Source organism: Crocodylus siamensis, chromosome 2 (assembly GCF_052110815.1).
Source record: "Crocodylus siamensis isolate JL-2025a chromosome 2, ASM5211081v1, whole genome shotgun sequence".
NCBI classification, from domain to species: Eukaryota; Metazoa; Chordata; order Crocodylia; family Crocodylidae; genus Crocodylus; species Crocodylus siamensis.
The window spans coordinates 182,436,837-182,458,977 of NC_143396.1; the positions used below are offsets into that span (position 1 = coordinate 182,436,837).

Here is a 22,141-nt window from a genome sequence, read left to right on the forward strand (position 1 = left end):
CGAGACTCCCAGCCAGCATGACCTCTGATGCCCCTAACCCCACTCCCCCCTCTAACCCAATCCGAATTCACTGAGATGCATGCAAGATTTTAGTCCTTTAAAACACATCTTTTTATCACTTCTTTCTCTTTATTTCCTTCCCCGCCCCCCCAGCATAGAGTCCTAGCTCCTGTCCACTCCCCTGCTCTCCAGCCCTCTAGTGGCAAGTCACAGTCACGCAGGTCTGAAAAGCCAGGGTCTACCTGAGACTGCTCCAAAAATGCCACAATTTTATGACATCATAATATTGCTCAGATTTCTGATGTTATACAGGCAACCTGGGCCAAAGGCCTAGTATAGTAGGATTGCATTGGGTAACATGTTCTAATAGCATGCTAGTAAATCCTAGGCTAGACAGTGCATCAGGCTTCTCGCAAGGCAATGTTTTTCAAATGCTCAGCATACACAATCATAGAAGTGGTTTTGGAAAGCCTCAGCACCCATCATGGTGAGCTCCTTTTGAAAATGTGACTCCAGTTTTGGGTGCTGAGCACTTCTGAAAATTTGAGCAGCATGCCTCAGGGAAGGGAAGAAAGAGAGGAGTATATGTCCATGTGTAGAGTTGGCTGGAATAACAGTACAGTGTTGCCAGGCTGGGCATATTAATTTTGTAACTGCTAAATAGTTCCACTTCTGAATTTGCTGCATAATTTTCCATCCCAGGTTTGCTGACCGGTTTGGTGCTCGGGCTGCATTAACGCTTTCATCCTTCGCTGGATTTGTCTTATTCCTGCTGCTGTCTGTCTCCACCAGCATCCCAGTTCTCTTTCTGTCCAGAATTCCAGCCATATTCATGCATGGTCTTCCAGGTAATACTAACCTGTGTTCCTAAAGCTACTTGTTTTCATTTTCCTCCTAGGAAATAAGTTTTACCCTCCCTCCCCCTTCAACATATCCCCTTCCTCTGCAGGCTGATACATAGACATGACCCTCCCCTTTCCTCTTCTCTTTTTTTCCCCACCTAGGCCCTCTCTAAAGGAGAAGCTTACAAGCTATTCTGCTGCCTACCTACTTGACTCATCCTTTAAAAAATGTAGCCCCTCCAACCCACTCCTTCATGATACCTGAGCTGCTGTGCTTCAACTTAGCCTTCTTGTCAAGGAGAAGAGAGTACTTGGACAAGTCTATTCTTTTTCTCTCTCCATATGGGCTGGAAAGAGAAGTCAGAAGTTCCCAGGCTGCACTTAGTGATACTTGCTGTAGTTAAATGTGTCTTTCCAAGCCCTGATTTTATTATGGAGTTATGAACTGTGTCTTTTAATTCATTCAAATGAATAACCATAATCAATAAAATAAACAGGGGTGGGAGGGGCTTTGAGTGAAGTGCAGCTATTTCAGGCTTCTCAGCTGCATTCACTCAATCAGGAGCTTCCCCAGGGTAACTTATTTTGCAACATGTGCTACTCAACTTGTTGCTTTTCATCATAAATAAGCAGTTGGACACATACTGCACATGAGTTAGAGTGCCATCGCTATCCTCCATTTCACTCTGGCTCCAGCTGTTACTTGACTTTTTTCTAAAAACAACCAACACACCAAACCCCCAGCTGAAGCACATGTGCACGTGCATCACTAGCAGTGTGGGGAGGGGGACATGAACAAAGACTTACTTTCTAACATGAGTTACATTATACTGGTCTAAAACATTGGGTGGTAAATTCTGCGAGTAGCTGATTTGTAAAAGGTTCTTGTGCCTCTCCTGGCTAATAGACTTGTCACTTGGTCCTTTAGCTTAAGCAGTAAAAGCTTGGGCTCTCTGATCAAGAGGTTCTTGGGTTTGGCTCCCATCCTGTGGCCCTCACATGAGGATCTGGCTCAGGGTTTCAGCTGATGTGTATCGCAGGAAGTGCTTCCTGCCAGTGCTCTGTCCCTTGCATTAGTGAAAGACCTTCTCAAAGAGCGTGTTCCCTGATCAGAAGCTATGTTTTTTCAGTGGAATGTTTCTCATCAACTATTTCCTTTGATACCTTCTGTAGGTGCCCAGATGGTCATTACAGATCTGACTCCTCCTCCTCAGCGTGCAGACGCATTAGGGAAGCTTGGACTTTGTTTTGGGGTAGGAATGATCATTGGATCCTCACTGGGTGGAACTCTTGCCACAAAATTTGGGTGAGTGATCAAGCTGTGCACTGACTTCTATCCTGTGGTGAAAACAGTTGGCTGAAGGATGTGGTTTTTGCTCTCTCCAGCATTTGAAAATGTCAGTGTTTTAACTCCTTCCTTGCTCTTCAGAGCATGCTTTGCCATTTTTGGCTGACGGTGACTGATCCTGTGACTAAATCAGCCCATTGCATGAATTCAACCTGCCACAAATTTGCACTCCAATTCACTGGCCAGGGAGTGACAGAATTAATTGCATTGCAAATTTGTCCTTGGTCTCACTGGAATGCTGTCTGCTTCCAGTTGGCCCTAACTTGGAATTTACACTTGGTCATGGGCTGAGGAATTGCTCAGCTTCTTTAAGTCTACTTGTGCCATGCTGCAGACACACAGGGATCCTTCAAGAATTTGGCCCCTGGTCATTTGGGCCATGACATGTAAGTATTTTCACCCTTAAATAAGTGTAATATAAAATCCCTGTTTCTTCAGGCTGAGCTCATATCTGTGTCTAAAGTGGTTTAAAAGCAGCCATAATTATAAAGCTAAATTAAAAGCTCCAAGGATCCAAGTCTAGGCTCTAGTCCAGATGATATCCCAATTCCCTTCACAACTGGAAACGGAAGGTGCTGTGGAACAGCTCGGCACTGGTATTAACTGCTGCTCAGAGGTGTATCAGGGCAGGTCTGCACCCGGGGCAGCTGCCAACACCTGGGGCAGTGTTGGCTCCTGCTATGTCAGTTGTGGCAGAGCAGTGAGCTGGCAGTGCTTTTGTGCTTGCCCTCACAAAGGCAGCACTTGGGGCTGCTGCCTTGGTCATGCCCTATTAGGCACACTACTGCTGCTACTTTGAAACATGGATCCAGCTTGAAATCAAGCAGTGTGTAGCTCACAGGACATTGGGGTTTAAGGAATGTTCAGTGTAGAATGGGACAAGAGGGAAAAGTTGATGGGGCAGATGGGTGGGGGTGGAGATGGACAAATGAGGCTGTCTGACCCCACCAAAACCAGGATGAATGAGCCAAGCACTAACTTGCCAAGTATAGTCATTCCCTGGATGCTTTCTAGAGCTTTGGGGAAACATAAGGGGCTGTTTTCCTCTTTGCTTGAGCCTCTGCACGTGCTGCAAGAGAAATGAAAATCCTGATTTTATTGAGTTTGGTCTCAGTTCAGTTCCCAGCATGCAATAAAATCAGCATAACATGTGCAGTATGTCAGAGAGGAATTTTATACCCTGGTTCAAGCAAACACATGGTCGTGACCTTCCTGGAAGAAATGCCTTTATTTCTGTGATTGTTAGCTAAATGTGAGTGAAAGGGCATTTATTCTGTCCTTTTTACCTTTCCTTGGTATTTTGACCCCAAAATTTTAGATGAGTTGGGAATGACCTCAGCTCTTTAAAACTTGCAAATTGTATGATGGTGCCAAACTTCCTGCTGAAGATAGGTTTACAGCACATCACTTCATTGTGCTGATAAGCCCAAAGAGGCTATGTAGGCAGTAAAAAATAGGAGAACGTTTTAAACTGACATATGCTGGATTTTAATAAAATCTCAAAGAAATGCACAGGGAAACTAAAGTATTGGTAGGTAGCTAATGATGTCAAGTGGTGGAAAAGTGACTATCAGAGAAAAGTTTTGTCAGTCTCCAGCGTTCTGAGTCCCCATTGTCTCTTGGAGATCAAGATTTGCTGAGTAGTTATAGCAGTTCATGTTTTCTTGATCAGACTTCAGCATGCAAGTGTCATCTCTTTGATTTTTGGTCTTTTGTCATATTCAGGCAAGTCAGCTTCTTTACAAGGATTGCCATCTGAGTTCTATAGTAACAGTATCTTTATACATGCCTTAAAACGGATTATGCTATACAGCATCTAACATCGGGATGTCCTGAACTCTGGCGAGGAGCTGTGGCAGTACAAACAATAAATAAGAAGCAGTGCAAAGCTTTTCACATTGTGGGAGATTCATGTCACCAGCCACAGTGTTAAATCAGGATGGTCTGTCTACCATAACCATGGGGAGATGAAGGAAGATAGGAGTGAAAACACTTTTTCAAAATACATGGGGGTTAGTACTTTATTAGACAATAAAATTGATATAGATCAGGTCTCCCAAGTGTTCAGTGTCATAGCTTTTTCCCAAGTTTGTCTAGAGATAGAGAAGAAGAGATGTCCAGTGATTAGGGCCCGAGCCTAGGAGCTTATATTGATTTCCTACTTCTGTCACAGACATGAACAACTGGTGTCTCCTGAGACTAGCAAAGCACCATGGTGGCTAGCGGGGACCTCCCACAGGTGCTGGCAGTGGTGGCGGTGAGCGGGGACTGCCCGCAGATGCTGGCGGCGGTGTCAACAGGGAGGGAGGGGGTGGCAAACAACGACCCCCTGCAAATGCTGGTGGCAGTTTTGAGGGGGAGATGTCAGGGGGCAAGTGGTGACTGCTCGCAGAAGCTGGTGGCGGCTTTGGTGACGGCAAATCTCAGGGAGGGCATGTGCCCCCCACCCCGTGCTGCCTCTATGCGCTGCCTATGGTCACAGATTTCCCGTATGACTCTTGGTCAGACAACAGGTCTCTCTGCCTCAGTTTCACTATTTATAAAATGACGATAATACCCTTTCCATCTCTTCTAGGAGTGTTGGTACTATAGACGTATCAGTGATTTTAAGGGATTCTCATACTATTGTAAGAGATGTCATATAAGTCAGTCTTTTAAATAGAAAAATACTTCTGAATCTTTATCTGTATTTCCCTTCTCCATCTATTATGCATTTCCCCTTAGCATAGCCTTCCACAATTCCCAAAGAAAAAAAAAACTGGCAGTTTACAGGCCCTGCATAACTCTTACCAGCATGCTTTGTTATGGGAGGTTGATTGCTAGGCCTCCTTTTGCTTGGATTCTTGTATTGGTACAATCTTGCCATATACCTGTGACCATAGCTAAGAGCCAATTTCCTGATCTTGTCCAAAAAACACATTGCTGCAATTTGGTAATGCTTTGAAAAGGAGAGAGAATTTTTACTTCTCTCAGGAGGCACAATGGCACAAGTTTCCATGATTCTGCTGCTTGCTAATATTTTTTAAACACTGTACGTAGTAAAAATTAATGTGAAAGGCAAGAATTTTTGTGGGTGGCAACTTTTATTGAACTAGTTTCATAGCTGGGAGGGATTTAAACAAACTTTTAGACACAAAGTATCCTTCCTCACGCTCTCCCAGTTATGGGACTGGTCCAATAATAGATATCACCTACAAAAATCCTTGCCTCTTGCACATTTCCTGGACCGTCAGAGCTATGACATCCCTCCAGCACTACCACAATGTAAAATCTAATGCTATTTAAGAACACTCAGTGATAGAAATCAAAATTATTTAATAAACTTTTGTGTCCAGTAGATGTCACTGTTCACCCACAGCCATTCTTGATGTGGTTCCTTTGTCTATGTTGATGCAGATTTGTTGTTTCATAGTGATGTATCATAGCATCATTTAATTAAATATTAAACTATTCAATTTAAAAGGCATCTTCATGAAGTTCATGCAGTTCTTCAGAATATTACCAGGGCAACAGTGTTGGGATGATGGTGAAGCCATGATAGCCCAGGAAATATGTGAGAGGCAAGAATGTTTGTAGGTGATATCTCTTATTGGACCAACTGCATGGTTGGGATAGATTTAGGTTGCGTACACACATTCAAATAAAGTAGGAGAATTCTCCCGGGTTTGTTGCCCTGGTAGAGAAATTTACCCAGAGTCATGTATACAGACATTTGAATACTACGGCTGTGAAGAGTGGAGAGCTTGCAGTGCTGATACTGTGCAGCCAGGAGGGGCTCTGTGTACACAATGCATGCTCTCCAAGTTCCCTTAGTCTGCCTGGCAACAGATGACAGGAAGGCATAGGGCAACCCTGACTGGCTGACCTATACTGCCCCTGCTCAGCCTGCCGCACAGTGTGGAGATTGTGAAGGAGGCATGTTTTACTCCCTGCTGGAGCAGCAGAGTCCAGCAAGCAACACACTGTCTCCTTGGGGAGACCAGGGGGAGGTGGGAGAGGAGATGCTAGAGATCTGTGTTCTCTTCTGAGAGAAGCCACAGCATGTTCACACATTTGCCCTCCCAAGAGAAACTCTCCTGGAAGTGATCTAACCCTGGTCATTCACAGGTTATTTTTCTCCTGGAGCAGCCATTTTTACTCTGGGAGAAACAGCCTGAACATTTATACACTCATCGTTTCTTCTGCGAGGGCAGTGACTCCCCCAGGAGAAATTGAATATCTGCATGAAGCCACAGGCTTTCACCATGACAGGATTTAATTTGATTCATGGTAGTCTGTGCTTATCATTTAGCACTTGATATTTAAAGATGTTATTTAGCATAAGCTATTGGTCAGCAGTAATATGGTTAACTTAAATGAAAACTGGGGAATCCTTGTATAGTATGTGTCTAGTTCTGTGTGATGAGGTGTCAGTACATATGTCATAGTTTTAAAGAGTTTTATATGGATGTTTTCACTAAATGTTGTAATTTCCTTACTTCATAAACATTAATTGTGAAAGATTGCCACAGAGTCTCAGCTTAGCCACAGTGGCTCTGGGTCCTGTGCCTATGTTTTAGCAGGTTGCCAAATTCAGCATGGATTGGGATTTATAGACTATTAGGTTCTTTGCTTTGCGTTTCTGTCACCCCAGCATTTTCCTGACATTGCAGACACTGTTGAATATTGTTGAACTGTGACTCCTGTCACTGTAGAAGATGGGAAGGCTCTTATATACTATGCTGCATTTTGTCTGTTTGTCCAAGTTTTAAAATGTCCAGTGCTTTTCATTAACATGTCAATATCAATATCAGCCACTGGTTTGAATGCTTCCATAATTCCATACCAGCTGCTAACCCATGTACTACAGAGCAGAGGAGATGCAACACGAAGCTGTAGGGTTGTTGGTTGTAGCTGTGTTGGTCTAAAGCAGGGGTGGGCAAAATGCAGCCCATGGGCCAGATGCGGCCTGCCAAGCCATTCTATCTGGCCTGCAGGGCCCCTAAAAAATTTAGAAAATTAATATTTATCTGCCCCTGGCTGCCTGTCATGCAGCCCTCTATGGCTTGCCAAAACTCAGTAAGCGGCCCTCCACCCAAAATAATTGCCCACCCCTGGTCTAAGGACATAGGCAGGCAAGGTTCCTTTGGTAGATGTGATATCTTTTATTAGACCACTAAATAGTTGGGAAAAAGTCCTTTGCAAGCTTCCAGGCCTGGCAAAGTGTGTTTGTGCCCGAAAGCTTGCAAAGGATTTTTTCCTAACTATTTAGTTGGTCTAATAAAATATATCGCAACATGAAGCTGTGACTTTTATGTCAGAAGGCATGTTGATGGTGATGCACGCTAGATGGTGCTGCTGCTTTGGGAAGACTAAAGGAACAATGCTTTTGTCAATGTGGCTTGTCACAGAGAGGGGGCGGTTCTAGGAGTGTTCTGTTTTGATTCCCTTTCATCTCTTTCTGCATCTAAGAGAGGAGTCCTAAAACCTGTTCCTGTTCTTTGCTCTAACATGCCCCCTTAGGTAGACTTCCAAACTCATTTGGCCAGTAATGGGATGATTTTAAAAAGAGAACTTGGGTGCCCAATTTGAGATGCTTGCAAGGGGTCTGATAATTAGACAAGGCTACTCATATTGGGCTTGGAATATCACTCATAGCCTCTGAAAAATCTTTGGCCCTTGCATTTTCCACACTTAATCCTAACAGAGGTGAAAGGTAATCTTGGGGAAGTCCTGGCACCAATTCTTTTAAAATGGCTTAGCTTTGAATTTTAGTACTCAAGGTGGTGGTTTCACCTCTGTCCTGAAGACAGCAGCTTTGGCTTACAGTTCATTCTTGACCTCTGGCTGCTCCCCAGCTTCTGTGTGGGAACATGCTAGCAGGAAACTACCACTCCTAATGCCATGACTTCTCATAGTAGGAGATGCCATGACATTGGGAATGTTAGTTTGACTTTATAACAGCAGATTCAGTGCCAGAGAAGGGTATCAGAAGTTTGAAGACTGGAGTCTTCCTTCTAGTTTACAGAATATCTGTATCTTAGAATCAGACTTCTGCTATAAACATGTGGTAGACTAGTCTTCATGCTCATTCAAGAGCTGTTCCTTCCAGTGGGATTGACATTAACCACTGACTGTGGTGATGAATTTTGCCATGCAAATTTTGTTCCCTGGAAATCAGGGAAAAGCCATCATAGGTCACCAAACAGACTTCAAAGGGTCATCAGGAAGATCTGCTACACTGGGATCAGCCTAGAGGTAAAAGACTCCTCATTACATTACAAGGAAACAAAGCTCTTCACTTGCATGAAAATATCTTCATACTATTAAGTCCAAGAGTTCTTCTGCACTAGCAGTAAGGGCATGGCACCTGCCAAATACTTATGGTACAATCTGCCATCCTAAAGCCGTCAGATCCATATGAGAATGCCCCAGTTGTACTTGATTTGCATAGTTGCTTTAAAACTTTTTCATGGGCCTTCACTTCTCACAGAAAAAATTGCCCATTCACTGACTGTGGAGGAAAAAACTTTGCTGTGATGTCACTGAAGAAGAATGCAGCTAGAGATTTCTGTCCAGTCTGCATTTCCTGTCCCTCCCCCAAACTTGGGCAATGTTCTGTCTTGTTGTTTACAATATTATTCATATTTTTGTGGTGGTCAAATAGTTGTGTTCTGGGGAGGGAGATGGAAATGACTGGCTCCATTCCTCAGCCAAAGTAGTTTTGAGATAGTATAAATGTGCTTCTGAAAGCACCTTACAAAATAATCCCTCTGTCTTTGCAATGTCCCTGTGAGATATGGAACTATTTATTAAGCCCGGGTAGCAGATGGCACAAGGGAGGTGTAGAAGCTTGTTGACTGATTTTGTTCCAAGTCACCCAAATTTCTCTCTACAAAATGCTGCAATATTTTTCCTTATTGTCCAAACTTTGTGTAAATCTGTAGCAAAGGATCTGTGACCATTAGAGATCAAGTGATGGTTTTCCAGTGTTGTGTGGATCTAACTATAGTAACTTAAGAGAAATGTTGCTGTTAGGCTCTTTTGCATGTTGTATCAATTTGCTGTAGATCTCGCCCATAGCATGGTATTCATCCACGCATATGCAAAAGAATGAAGTGTGACATTCATTACAGCACCCAGCAACACTGCAGAGCAGTTTGCCACAGAAAGCAAAGCACATTCTGTTCACTGGAAACAGGGAGAGGACTGCTTCTGTAATGGAATGAATGAAACCTTTCAAAAGTGAAGTGGTCTTTTAAATGATGCCATGGGGAGGCCAGCTTCTCAGCCAGTGAAAATAAGTATGGCCTGCTCTTGCTCCCTGGTGACCCTAGGTACTCCCCACAGTCTGGAAGCAGCCACAGGGTGGAGAGACTAGATTTGGTGAGCCTGTTTACCACTGCCACTGTCCCCAGCCAAGCCCGGCACCTGACACTGCCAGCAGAACTGACCCTGGGGGGATGCGGGGCCCAGGGCAAATCAGCCTGTGCAGGGCCCCCTTAACACTGCGTGGGACTATGGTACCCACACAAAGTTTGGGGGGGTCTCTGTGCTTCTTCTGCGGCATGAGCCTGAGCCGCCAGCTGCAAACAGGCCCCATGGAAGGTGCCACAGCCACTCCACCTGGCTCCATAGGAGTCCCCCCACCCCAAAGCATGGGGCCTGGGGTGGTCTCCACGATTCACCATATTCTAGGGACGGCTCTGACTGCCAGTTACCAAAGTCTTTGGCTGGAGTGGGGCAGGAAGAGCCCCGGGTCTCCCCTGCCCCTGGGTCAGCTAGGGACAGTGGTGCCAGTGGTTGGGTCTCCCCTTCTTACACCCAGAGCTACTCTTGCTGGAGAGAGTGACAGGAGAATGGGAGGCCAGGTTGTGTACTGGAGGGGAGGGGGCTCTGAGAGCAGTGTGGGGGGGTCTCAACTGGTTTGGGGACTGTGACAGCTAACAGGCACTCTGCCTGTTCCTGGAAACCCCTTGCTCATCTTGCCTCCTATTTCACCTGCCATGTCTTGGTCTTTCTAAGTTGTATGTTTGGAGAGCTACTAGCAGAGGTGGGGTAGTCTTGCTGGGTGTGGCATCCCCAGGTCTTATGGAGAAATGGTTCCAGACTTCCTGTCTTTCGGTCTTCCAGCCTCCGTAAACTTTGTTGGGGTCTCAGCCTTCCTGGCCTTGGCCCCCTTTTTCTCTGGTTGGGCCCCCTAACTTGGGTCCACTGTTCTGTCCCCAGTTCCTGGGCCCCCAGTCCACTCTCTTGTGACCTGATCTCAATTCCAGGTAGCCAGGCTTACCAAATCTAGTCTCTCCACCCTGTGACTGGACCTAATATACCTGCAGGTACTCTGTGACTCCTCCTCCCCTTTTAGTTACTGCCTTATGGCTGGATCAATTTTACAATAAACAAAAAAGAATTAAGCATCCGCTTAGAAACAGAAATTCCTTTCCCCTCATTTACAACATGAAGCACAACCAAAACAGAAAGCAAAAGCGATAACCCTTCCGACTGTAGTTTCTCTTTGAGTACTCAAACGTCATCAGTAGTCTGCCGTGCCCTGCCAGGTGGTCTCACTCTCATTCTCTGCTTCTGAATTCTAGTGTTCTGGCTTCTCATGCCCTGAGCTACAGCATCTCCCTCCTTCTTCAGTGGTTGTGAGGCCTCCTCCCATATGGATAGTCTTCCCCATCTTCCTCTTCCAGTCTTCTGGCAGGGGTTTAAGTATACAGGCATCCTTCCCCCTTTTCCACAGCTTGCCTTTGATCACCTGTTAATAAGCTACTAATCACTTAATTTATGGGCCATTAATGCCACTCTGCTGCTCCTTTCTTAAAGCATCAGGACCTTGCTCCCTAGCATGGGTATCCTTCTCACCCTCTTTCTTCTGGACTACTCTGACTCCTGCCCCTCCATCTCTCTCTCTCCCGCCTGGGTTCAGTAACAGGGAAAGGGTCCCCCATTATAGGACTCTAGAAAGTCCCCGACCACTGCTGCCATGGCATGGTCTGCCCACGAGATGGGGAAAGGGCTGCAATCTCTATGTAGCACTTGCAGCATCTCCTGCACTCCCCTTTTCAAATTCCTAGATCCACCCATGGTAGGACTTTGCTGGTACTCAGTGCATGATCTGGCCCAGGACTCTTTCACAATATCTGTGAACAATCACAAACCCAGCTTCACGTTCATAGATTCTTTTCATTTTAGTGTATCCATTTTTTCATACCATCTTTTCCAGGTCACCTACCTGCTCAATGAAAAGTATGTAAAACCAAGTTGTAAACACCTAAATGGGTCAGGATGCTTTAGTGTCATAAACTCTGTTTTCAATGCTGTTAATTTAGTGGGAAGAAAAGAGGCTGGGTTAGTTTCCAAAGGGGAGTAATTAACTTGCATAGTGTAATGGTGTGGACTTCATTCTTTCTTCTGGGACTAATGTCAATTTGCCTGCTGTTAGCTAGGCCATAATGGAGGCTCTGCTGTGTGATCCCACACTTTACCTGGCTTCTAAGGGGAGGAAGAGGAGGAGCTTTCATTTTTGCCACTCGATTTTAAATTTAAATCTCTGGGAACAGTAATTCTTTGAATCTGGGATTCTGGTCACTGAATCTTTTTAGTCTCTTATTTATTGTTAGTAGAATGAGTTTCGGGTAGTGGTAGGAAGTGGCGGGGGGGTGTATGCATGTTTTGTTGTACTATTCTTCCTCACCGGGAAAAGTGGCGTTGTCTTGCCTGAAGCAGAGCATTGCATTTTTTTTTCCACCACCTGATGGAACAGTGTCTCCTGCGGGGAATATTTCAGCATTTCCCGTTGCTTCTCTTACGGACTTGCAGAATGGAACAGTTGTGGGTTTTAATAGGGATGCATATACTGGAAGCGAGGGTCAGAACATGGTAAAGGGCTGTGGGCCTGCACTCGGTTGCTACACAATGCCAGCTATTCTGATGACTGGAATCTCGCACGCTGTCTTCCAGTAGAAGCTCTGGCAAGTCTCAGCCTGAGATGATGATGATTTGCCAAGGCGCTTGCGTTGGTGACCACTGACACAAATATTCCTTTGTTCTATATGTCGAGCAGCTTTGGAGAGTGAGGTCGTTGTAGCTGATGTCCAGCCCGCTGGACTGGCCTGGCCTCTCAGCACAGCCTGTCATAGGAGTTCCTGTTCCGCGCTGTTGTAGTAGAATAGGGGAGGGAATAATGGGTCATTTGTCAAGTGGAGTTATCAGATGAGAGTTGGAATAGAGGCAAATTAACTCTTTCAAAACGTTTGTGAAGGAGGGGCAGGTTGATTTTGACTGGCTGGCTAGAACAAGCAGGACCTGCAAAAGTACAATTATTTGGACCCAGGTGCTAGCATTTCCTCCCTCACTTCCCTCCCTTCCCTCCCCGCTGCCTGGTACTGATTTAATTCCTAGAGATCATGGGATCATGGTACCTGGGCCGCCTGGGAGGGGGTGGGCACAAATTGGGGCAACTGCCCTGGGTCCTGCACTCTGGGAGGGCCTCACAGATCCGGGCCAGCTTCATGTCTGGTTGCTTGCCACCCCCCTCCCCTGCATCTGGGCCCTGCACAGCCTGATACAACCATGCCTGGAGGGCCTGCATCAATCCTGGTCTCCTTGGGAAAGAAGATGTGAAGAATAGTATCAGTGCCTCATGCCTGAGGATGTAGAAGAAAAATGGTGCCAGTGCTGGCTTTTCTGGGGAGCAGTAAATGTCTTTGTTTTGAAAAACCTTGCTAATTGTTATGGCCAGACTTATCCCCAGCAAAAGTGGCTTGAGGGAAAGTTAGAGAGGGAACTCTCAAAGAGCCTCCTTCTTCCCTCAAATCCTTACGCTCAAGGACAATGTCGCTTGGTATATATAAGGACTGTGCAGGAAGGCAAGAGTGCTGTTGAATAGTTGAAATCCTGTGACTCTTGGTGTCTAGCAGCCCTTTGGGGACGTATCAGAAGCTGCCTGTTTCCTCTTTAAAGTCTCCATTTCTCTCACAGTGACACAGTGACACATTACACTCTGACTGTGTCAAGGACTCTTTGGGGATTTCCTGCTTTCTCTCCAGCCTGCAGCACCTGCTGGCACCTGCCCCTCCCTGTTTGATGAATATGGTATTTCAGATAAGCATTTCCTCTTTCCAGGGCGCTGCACCTCATGAATGAGGCTTAAGTGCAAGATAAGAGACTGCTTCTTTCATTCATAAAAAAGTAACACTCCCTTGTTGGCTCTTTGAAATCATACAATGGAAAACCAGGTGCAGTGCCTCCAGAAGCACAGCACCTTGCCCTTAAACAGAGCAGACAATGCTTCAGATGCTACTTATGTTTCTTTAACAATCTTCCCTATTTCTGCCAAGTATTTATTTTTTTAGTCCCATCGCTCTCTTTGATATGGTATAGTATGATTCCACTTTATTTTATATAGCATCTGTCTGACTGTACCCTAATGATGTACTAAATCAGTAAGTCTCAACCAGGGTGTCATGAGATCCTTTCAGGGGTGCCATGGGGTGCCTCACTGTGAGGTTTGCAAATGTATTTCACAAGATAAACCCAGAGATTCCAAATAGAAACCCACAGTTGTGCACTTTCTGCTTTCTTTGCAACAGAAAAGCTGCTCTATTATTGTCTGCACTCCAAAAAAAGAGTGAAAACTAAGAGCTGGTATTTTCTGAGGGATGCCTCGAGTCTGTCCATGGGAGCCTAGAGTCTGAAAAAGGTGAGAATCACTGGATTAGATACTGTCACGTAATCCTGATCACAGCAGCTCAGAGGAAGGAATTAAGAGGCTGTAGGCAGGGTCGGGGAATGGAAGTAAAATAGAGATGAATTTGCAACATTCTGGATACCAATCTAATTTCAGCCCCCCACGACCTTACAGGTGTTCAGTTTCCGAGTTTGGTTTAGGGGCTCGTGTGTTTGGGGGAAAAGAGATCATCCACTCAGATACATTAATAGCCTAGGGCTTCAGAGAGAACCAGTGTCAGAACTGGGATTACAGCACAGGAGTTCACAGTACTGAATCACACCACTGCTTTGGCCACGTATCATGTGTCTGTGGGGTGGAATGACCTGCTTGAACTAGTGCTGCAGGAATCTGCCATGCTGAGCCTGCAGAGTGCGTGGGTTTTCAGGCATATGTTTTCTTTTGTTAGCTTTGATGTGACCTTGACCTGCTAGCAGGTGGGAGCCAAACACAGCATGTAGGGAGATAGGAACAAGCCAGCTGCTCCTTTATGTGGCTGGCTTTCCTCTGCTGTTCAGGCTCTAGGGATAGAACATACTAAAGTAGGAGTGGCCAACCTGTGGCATGAATGCCACTGGCAGCCTCTGTACATAATACCTAGATCAGGGAGGGAACAGGCAGCACATTAGCTGGTAGGGCAGGAAGCAATTAAGCAGGGAGTACTGAGTAGGGAGCCGAAAGCAGAGCAACAGATAGGGAAGGGGATCAGAGTGGTATTCAGGGAGGGTGTAGGGCTAATTGGTTCCATGCCTGCCATAAATGTTAGCCCCCACTGCACTAAAATGTGACTGTCTTGGCTTCCCTTTTATGCTTGAAAACTAGCTCAGACCATGTTTTACACCTTTGGATCCAACAGTAGTACATATTAGTAGGTAACATATATGAAAATTAAAAAGCTGTGAGGTGAGTCCCCAGCTGTGAGGTGAGTCCCCAGCATGGCAAATTCCAGCCTCAACTCCTGGAACACCAGAACCTCAGTGCTGCAAAGCTGTCTGCTAGGTTGTTAGGAAGTGTAGGCCGTGATGTGCATTTAACATCACATGGTCCATCAAGGCCGTGCAATATACTGCGATTAGCCAAGTTTCAGCCAATCTTCTAGGCTAGGATTAGCATGCTGGCTGCAATTACAGCAGAGGAAGGATGCTTGGGAAATGAAATGGGGACTCTTCCAGAAATTAATGGGGAAGAAAAAAATCCCAAGCCTATGCAGTGGGACAGGAAAGTCCTGCTCTCAAGGCAGGGAGGGTGAGATGCCTGTATCCAGAAAGTGAGGGGGTGGAGCATGTGTGTAGCTTTTTTCTTTTTTTTTTTTCCTTTTAAACACTTTACTGATTAAATGCCAGTCAGTAGATTACCAGTAGTTTCTTAGGTTACCTGTACTAAGTAGTCATGAAATTTAAATACCCTCCACTTAGTCTTTGAAAACACAGCAGCTCCTGGAGGTATTATCAGTCACTCTTGAATGTTTTTTTCTATAGAAATTCTGCCAGACTAGATTGATAGAAGGCAGTAGTTTTACACAGTCAGGCTAGGTGTCAGTGGAAAAAGCTAGAACCCTGGAAATAATTAAACTATTATGTCACTTCAGCATACTTCCAAAAGCTGGGACTGTTTTGGAAGGAGCCAAAGGACTTGAGGCTGGGCTCTGGCCCAGTGCCAATGGGAGTAGCATCTGAGGGCAGGGTTTGGACCCTGATGTGCAGGTGAGATAATACCGCAGCATCTACTTATAGAGTCATAGAGAAGTATTCATGAATCACTGGAGCTTCATCTGGCCTTCCCAGTAATGGGAAATTCCATGACTGAACGGCAGCTATGGCATTGCTATGGGTGAAAATACTGGAGGGGAGGCCAAGAGTGGGGGGAATACTGTTAGCCCAAAATAGGAAGGAAGGGTGGGCTTGTGGTTAAGGCTCTGGCCTGGGACTTGAGAGATTTTACTGTAGTTCCCAGCTCTGCCACAGACTTCCTGCATTATCAGGGTCAGTCTCATCATCTCTTGATGCCTCAGTCCCTATCTGTAAAATGGGGATAGTGGGGTTCTCTTTCTCCAACCCTTTGTCTGACTTGTCTGTTTAGATAGTAAACCACTGGGGGAGGAGGGAGGTTGGATCCTCCAATGTGTATGTAGATAATTAACACTTCTGGGGAAAAGTTGCATGTTGAAGAGGAACTCTTCAAGGTGAGTATTTGGGATTGGAGCCCTGGGTATCAATCTTTTCCAGCACTTCTGTCCTGCAACCCAGTCTTCCACTTATACATCCACACAAACTTCTTGCCCTCTTCAGTTCCCAGGTGGAAACCACACTGTTTGAAAAGGGTGTATAAAGAAGACTGAGAGCTGGGCGACTTCATCATGAACTATACCCAGTTAACAGGGTTCAGCACAGGTTTGCATTTCAACACAGTTGCTCTATGAACAATTTCTATTGACCAGCGCACCAACCTTTCAGACCTGCATATAGCAAGAGTATGAGAGAAGCATCTGGGCAGTGAATGCCTCCTACAAGCCAGCAGGCCAAAGTGGTTTTTGACTAGTCATCTCCATGCTAACTAGACTGAAGTGCTTGTTAAGCTTGTCTTTCCCTAGCTAGTGATGTGTCTCAGCAATTGCAAGGGGGGAAGGAGTTGGGGGAGGGGAGAGTTTTTGAAGTGAAATGTTCTTTATAGTATTTGAGTTTCAAAGACTTGCACTCCTTGAGCCCGTTCCTGTTCTGTGCTGGGCAGGTAGGCTGGAGGAATAGAGGGAAGGAAACCTCTTCTCTTCCTCTTCTGTTTCCCCCTGCCCAAGGACACTCACAAAGCAGCAAGACCAGATTCCAATCTAATAAGTGTGCTAGAGCAGCCATGGTCCCAGGATATGGCAAGCCAGTAGCTAATATCTTCCCCTAGCAGGGGGCATGCTGTTCCATTTCCTGTGCTCCTTCTGGTGTCTTGTCCTACATTAGCAAGACAAATCTCAAACTCTTCCCCTCACTGCCAAGATGAGTGTAAGAGTCTGCCCCTAACCAAGATCTTGTGTTGTATTGGAAATGGCTGCTGCCTTAGCCTCAGGCATTGCCCTAGTTTGTAAGGAAGACTTCAAACTGCAAGTGACCTGGTACTTCATAGACATAGTAAAAGGCATGGGCAGCTAGTAAAGCAGTGGAACAAGTTACCCAGAGAGGTTGTGGAATCTCCATCCTTGGAGGTTTGTTAAAACCTGGCTAGACAAAGCCTCTGGGATGCTCTAGCTGGGGATGGTCCTGCTTTGAGCAGGGGGTTGGACTAGATGACATCCTGAGGTCCCTTCCAACCCTCATTTTCTATGATTCAACTTAAATAGAAAACAAAAGGCTCCCAAGGGAGGAAATAGCACAAAGAAGGGAAGGGTTGGGCTGCTGATGATGTAAGAAAAGGAGTGGAGTGATTATAGGATTATAGCAAATTCCTTCTTCACATAGTGTTCTTGTGCCCAGGGCCTTCCCTCTTTCATAATTGTAACTACCTCCCATGTGAGTGCCCCATGAAGCCTCCGTCTCCTCCAAATCCCTGGGTGGAAAACCCTTTTCCTTATGAAATCTTCTTCCACTGCCAGTGCTGTCCTCACAGTGTCTGCAAAGTGAAACCATTTGTGACACAGAGGGTGTGTCTACATGTTGCCATATGGTGATGTTGTTACTGCACCATGCTTTAGTACTTCGTTTTGGAAGTACTAAAACATGGTGCAGTAACCACCTATACTGTGCCATACGGGTGGCACACACTTAAATTTCCCTGCTATATCGCTATAGTGGCATGCTATAAGCTAGCAATTACATGTAGACCCACTTAATCGCTACGTTGCTATAGCATGCCATACAGCAACATAGCACATCGCTACATCGCTGTAGGGTGATGTGTAGATGCACTCAGAGCTAGCTTCTCCATTCATTAAGTATTACGCACCCTTGTGATTCTCTAAATAAAGGCAGGGACTGGGATTCCCTGAAGTGACTGGTGGCTAGGGGTGCCTCTGCTTCTGGACATCCAACTTGAATCATTTTAAAGGGACTTGATTTTCAAAAAGTCGGTGCTCACACTGTCTGAAAATTAACCCCCCTTCAGATATCTTTAGGTATCTACAGTTAGGGGCCAAAAACCTCTAAGTACTTTGAAAAGAGTCGGCTAGCTTTATAGCATCTTTTGCTTTTATGTGTAATATTCCTTTATTCCAAAGGAATACTCTGGGAGCATGTCTACATGAGATGCTTACTGCACAGTAACCTAATAACACTGCACATTAGCATGCTGGTCAAAACCTGTGTTAATACACTACTGTGCAGTAAGCATCACAAAAAACTGTGCTGGTGCTACTGTGCAGTATTGCAAGTTACTGTGCATTTAGCAAGTACTAACTTAAATGTACAGTAACTAACATACATTAATGAACATGTAGATGTGCCCTATGTATGTGTGTTAACACCTTTTTTGAGCCTATACACATTATTAGCTTTCTCAGTCCCATTTAATATTTCCTTATTTTCTAATGCCCTTGACTAAGATACTTGGACTGGATTGGAATCAATACAGAACTTTGCTTTAAAGTTTTTTTTAAATCTGCTTTGTTTAATTTTTTTTCAAAATTTGACTTTTCCCACCCTTTTTTTAACCCTTGTATATCTGATCTAAAGTTCACTGCAGTCAATGGAAGTGTTTCTTTTAACTTGAGTGTACTTGAAAGGTGCCTGTACATAAGCTGTAATTACAGCACATCAAAGCACCCTCCCGGCTTGTGTATAGACCAGCTTTAAAGACCACTCAAGTCAAAAGAAACACTCCTGTAATTACAGTGCATTAGAGTAGACTCGATTAATCGCGTCTGCTGGAGTGTAGTAATTACTGCACTCCAGCCAGCCTTCACATCTCATGTATCAGCATCCCCGCCCTTCAAAATGGCAGCAGGGACACTTTAACTAAAGCTCACTGGACAAGTTTTAGGTAAAGCAGCCCTGCCATCATTTTAAAACATGGGGACACTGATACATGAGACAGTCCACGTGCTTTAATTAGACCAGCTGAGAAATTATGAGAAGCAGATTTTATGCTTCAGGTCTTAAAGTTAGTACCCTTCAGGAAAAAAACTGTCCCGACTTGCAGAATTCTGGATCTGATTTGATGCATCCTTGGTTGTTGGCATTTTTCTCCCTTTTGTCTTAACATAGACATAGCATGGAATGACAGCTGCAAGGTCAAAGAAGAGGCAATCCTTTATGACAGATCCTTTCTATTATGATACAGCACAAATTCCAGTTTTGCTTCTTGTGGTAGGGGGACCCTTACTTCTAAAAGAGTTGTTAGGTAAAAAAAGGAAAAGAACCCTTCAAGGCAATAAAAGGATCTTGTGGCATCATGCAACAGGTTCACACCTTGGTGGTTAATGAAACTCATACAAAGATGAACTTCTGTTGCATAAGGCTGCATGAGCTATTGTGCCCTGTTGGTCAAGTCTGGTTTTTCATCTACACTTTCAAAAGTTGCATTATTTCATTTTATTCACCTGGATACTGCACAGCAGTGATTTTCCATTTGCCATCTGCAGTTGTCTAAAGATCCTCAAAAGACTTTTCTGTGCATCTACAGAGGGCTTGATTTTTTTTTTCTGAGCATGGGTTGAATGCTGTTAGATAAGGATCTAAAATAACTAGAGACAAAGGATGATTTTTTTTCTAAGCTTGGCCCATTGTGGTTTTGAGTAGCAGTGGTGTTAAAATGGTCCACGTGCTTCATAAAACTGCATGCCCAATGTTGATTATCACAACAACTGTCATGTGCAAGCACTTACACTGCAAATCCCAATTTCATATTCATAAACTTGTGCCAGTTTATGCTTTTCAAAATGAATGGGGAAGATGGAGTCCTGTCCAGTAGAGTCCATTGAGAAATAGAAAAAAGCGGGGGAAAAAGAAGAAAGAGAAAGAGGCTGGTCACTAGGAAGCCTTACCTCAATGTAACAGGACCCAGGGTCAGATGGTATTTAAAAAATTGCCAGAATCGCCACTAAGAACAGTAAGACCTGACCTTAATATACAGACAAATCTATTCTACAGCTGTCTGGGTCATACTTTACCCAGGACCTTGATAACATTTTGGCTGCAAGTTAGGACCCTTCTTCATATTACATTTATGCCGTGATTAATGTGCTGTGCCATGAGGCTCCTAGAGGAGGTTACTAAAGGCACTCCCAATACCTGTGGTTTAAAGTCCCCAAAGGGAGCTGCTAGGCGTGGGTTTTAAACTCCCTGGAGAGAAGTCCTGGAATGGCCCAGGAGAGCCCAGGGTCATGAGACTGCAGGCACCTGGCTTTCAACTTGCCAGTGCAGAAGGAGCCTAAGATCATGAGCTCAGGCTCCCCCTACACTAGCAAATAGAAAGGGGCATGATTGAGATCTGATCCCTGATCCCAGTATTGCACCACCTGCCCTGTATGTGTGGCATGGCAGGAGGCATGATTATTGGGATTGTATCCCATAGCACCTTTAAATGAACATGTGCTGGGGCCTCAGTCAATACCGTGTGAAAAGTAAATCTCTAAGGATTTAAAATACAATACTAAATGGGCACTGAAGCAATTAGATGACAGACCTTGATGTTTTCTAGCCCTGGATCATGATCTATTTTTGGACTTTGGAAATGAGCCATCCAAGTGCAAATATTTAGCCAGGCACTGAAAGCTCTCTGGAATGCAAGACACGCCTGTGACCAGGGCAGGTTTTGGTGGCTGCTATGCTGGTATTTATTTGAGACAAGTGCCTTGATCGTTAGCATAAAATCTAAAACGCAGAAGAAAAGGAAATAAATGAGGTGTTGCTTAAGACTCAGCCACACACATTCCATTGGCTTCCATGTTGGACATGAAGGAAAAAAGAAGTCAATCTACTGATGTTACAGTTGTCTTGCACAAAGTCTAGTGAGCATCCCCTGTCTACCACTGCTTTTGGATATGTGTGCTTGGAAGTCATTCAGCTCTAGTATAGGGCTGTGTATGAGAGTCAAGGTTCAAACTACAGGTGTGAGGGCTGGGTTTCACCCTTTGCTTGGGGCAGTTATTTTTCTTTCTATAACAATTGTGCAGACTTCTTTACTTAAGCACTCTGAGCCCCTGGAACTATTATTTCCCCACCAACCTTGTATATGGTAGTTTGTACCAAAACCAGTGTTTAGTGTTTCTCTATCCCAATCTTGAAATTGGCTGTAAGATGTATCCCATGCTTCCTTGTACCATATGCAACAGAGCCCTTCTAGGAATCACTTTGTAGATCACTTATCTTCTAACTAGTCCTGAGACCAGAAGTCACTGGGCCAGAAATCACTGATGGTGCCCAATGCACCATTGAGTGATTGTTGCACTGGTGCATAGCATCTGTGGATCCTTTGGCATGATAGATTTTTATATGATTGCAGCACAAGTTTTGGGATAGGTGAGCAGGAAGATTTCATGACCAACACTTAGGTAATGTATGCTGCTATGGGCTTCAGTGGTGATACTCACTGGGTATGTCTACACATGCACCCCACTCTGCAGTTGGTATTATGCAGTCTTTTATTACTTGCTTTAGCTGTCATTTAGCACTTGCTTTAAATGACTGCAGCACCCACCAGCTACTGCACGGTAGTGGTAGCATCACAGTTTGTACCTGCCTATGCTACGTTGCTGTAGTAATGAGCTACATTGCTCACTACAGCAATGTAGCATCTCGTGTAGCCACATCCACTGGGTGTGTCTACATGTGCAGTTAATGGGCTTGAATTTTCTGCACAGAAAATTCAGGCACATTAAACTGCAACCCCCCATACATCTGAACTTGTGCCCATCAGGAGTACCTATATCTACAGGTACTAGAAAATGGCACATTAAACTAATCTACTGCACAGTAATTGCTGCACACATGTAGATGGTAATGCTTTACTGTGCATTAGATTAGTCTGATGTGCAGTAAGCATGTCCTATAGACGCACACACTGAGGATCAACTCCACACTGCTTGCAGATAACTGTTTGAGGTACTGTGGAACATCATAAACTCTGTGAGCAAGAAAAAACAGGCTATAAGCTTGCTTTTTCTTCAGTTGCATTGGTCCTTCAGATTCCATTGGTACTTGATGCAGCATCAATAATTTTTCTTTGTTGTTGTGATAGTATTTTATAAGGAGGGTATTCCCTGTTTTCTCTACCCATTCTTACTAATGTCTGACCCCAGATAGGATCATATGAAAATTG

The 22,141-nt window shown here is 44.7% G+C and overlaps 1 protein-coding gene across 8 annotated transcripts in view; it reads left to right on the forward strand.

The window, feature by feature from the left end:
* SLC67A1 (solute carrier family 67 member 1) overlaps positions 1-22,141 on the forward strand; it is a 117,973-nt gene that overhangs the window by 10,255 nt on the left and 85,577 nt on the right. For all 8 annotated transcript variants that reach the window (XR_016440229.1, XR_016440228.1, XR_016440232.1 and 5 more), the window contains exons 4-5: positions 703-848; positions 2,016-2,148. Coding sequence is in view for 3 of the 8 variants with exons in the window: in XM_090032515.1 (XP_089888641.1) it covers positions 703-848; positions 2,016-2,148 (279 nt within the window). In the remaining 5 variants the exon portion in view is untranslated. The remainder of the gene's footprint in view (positions 1-702; positions 849-2,015; positions 2,149-22,141) is intronic.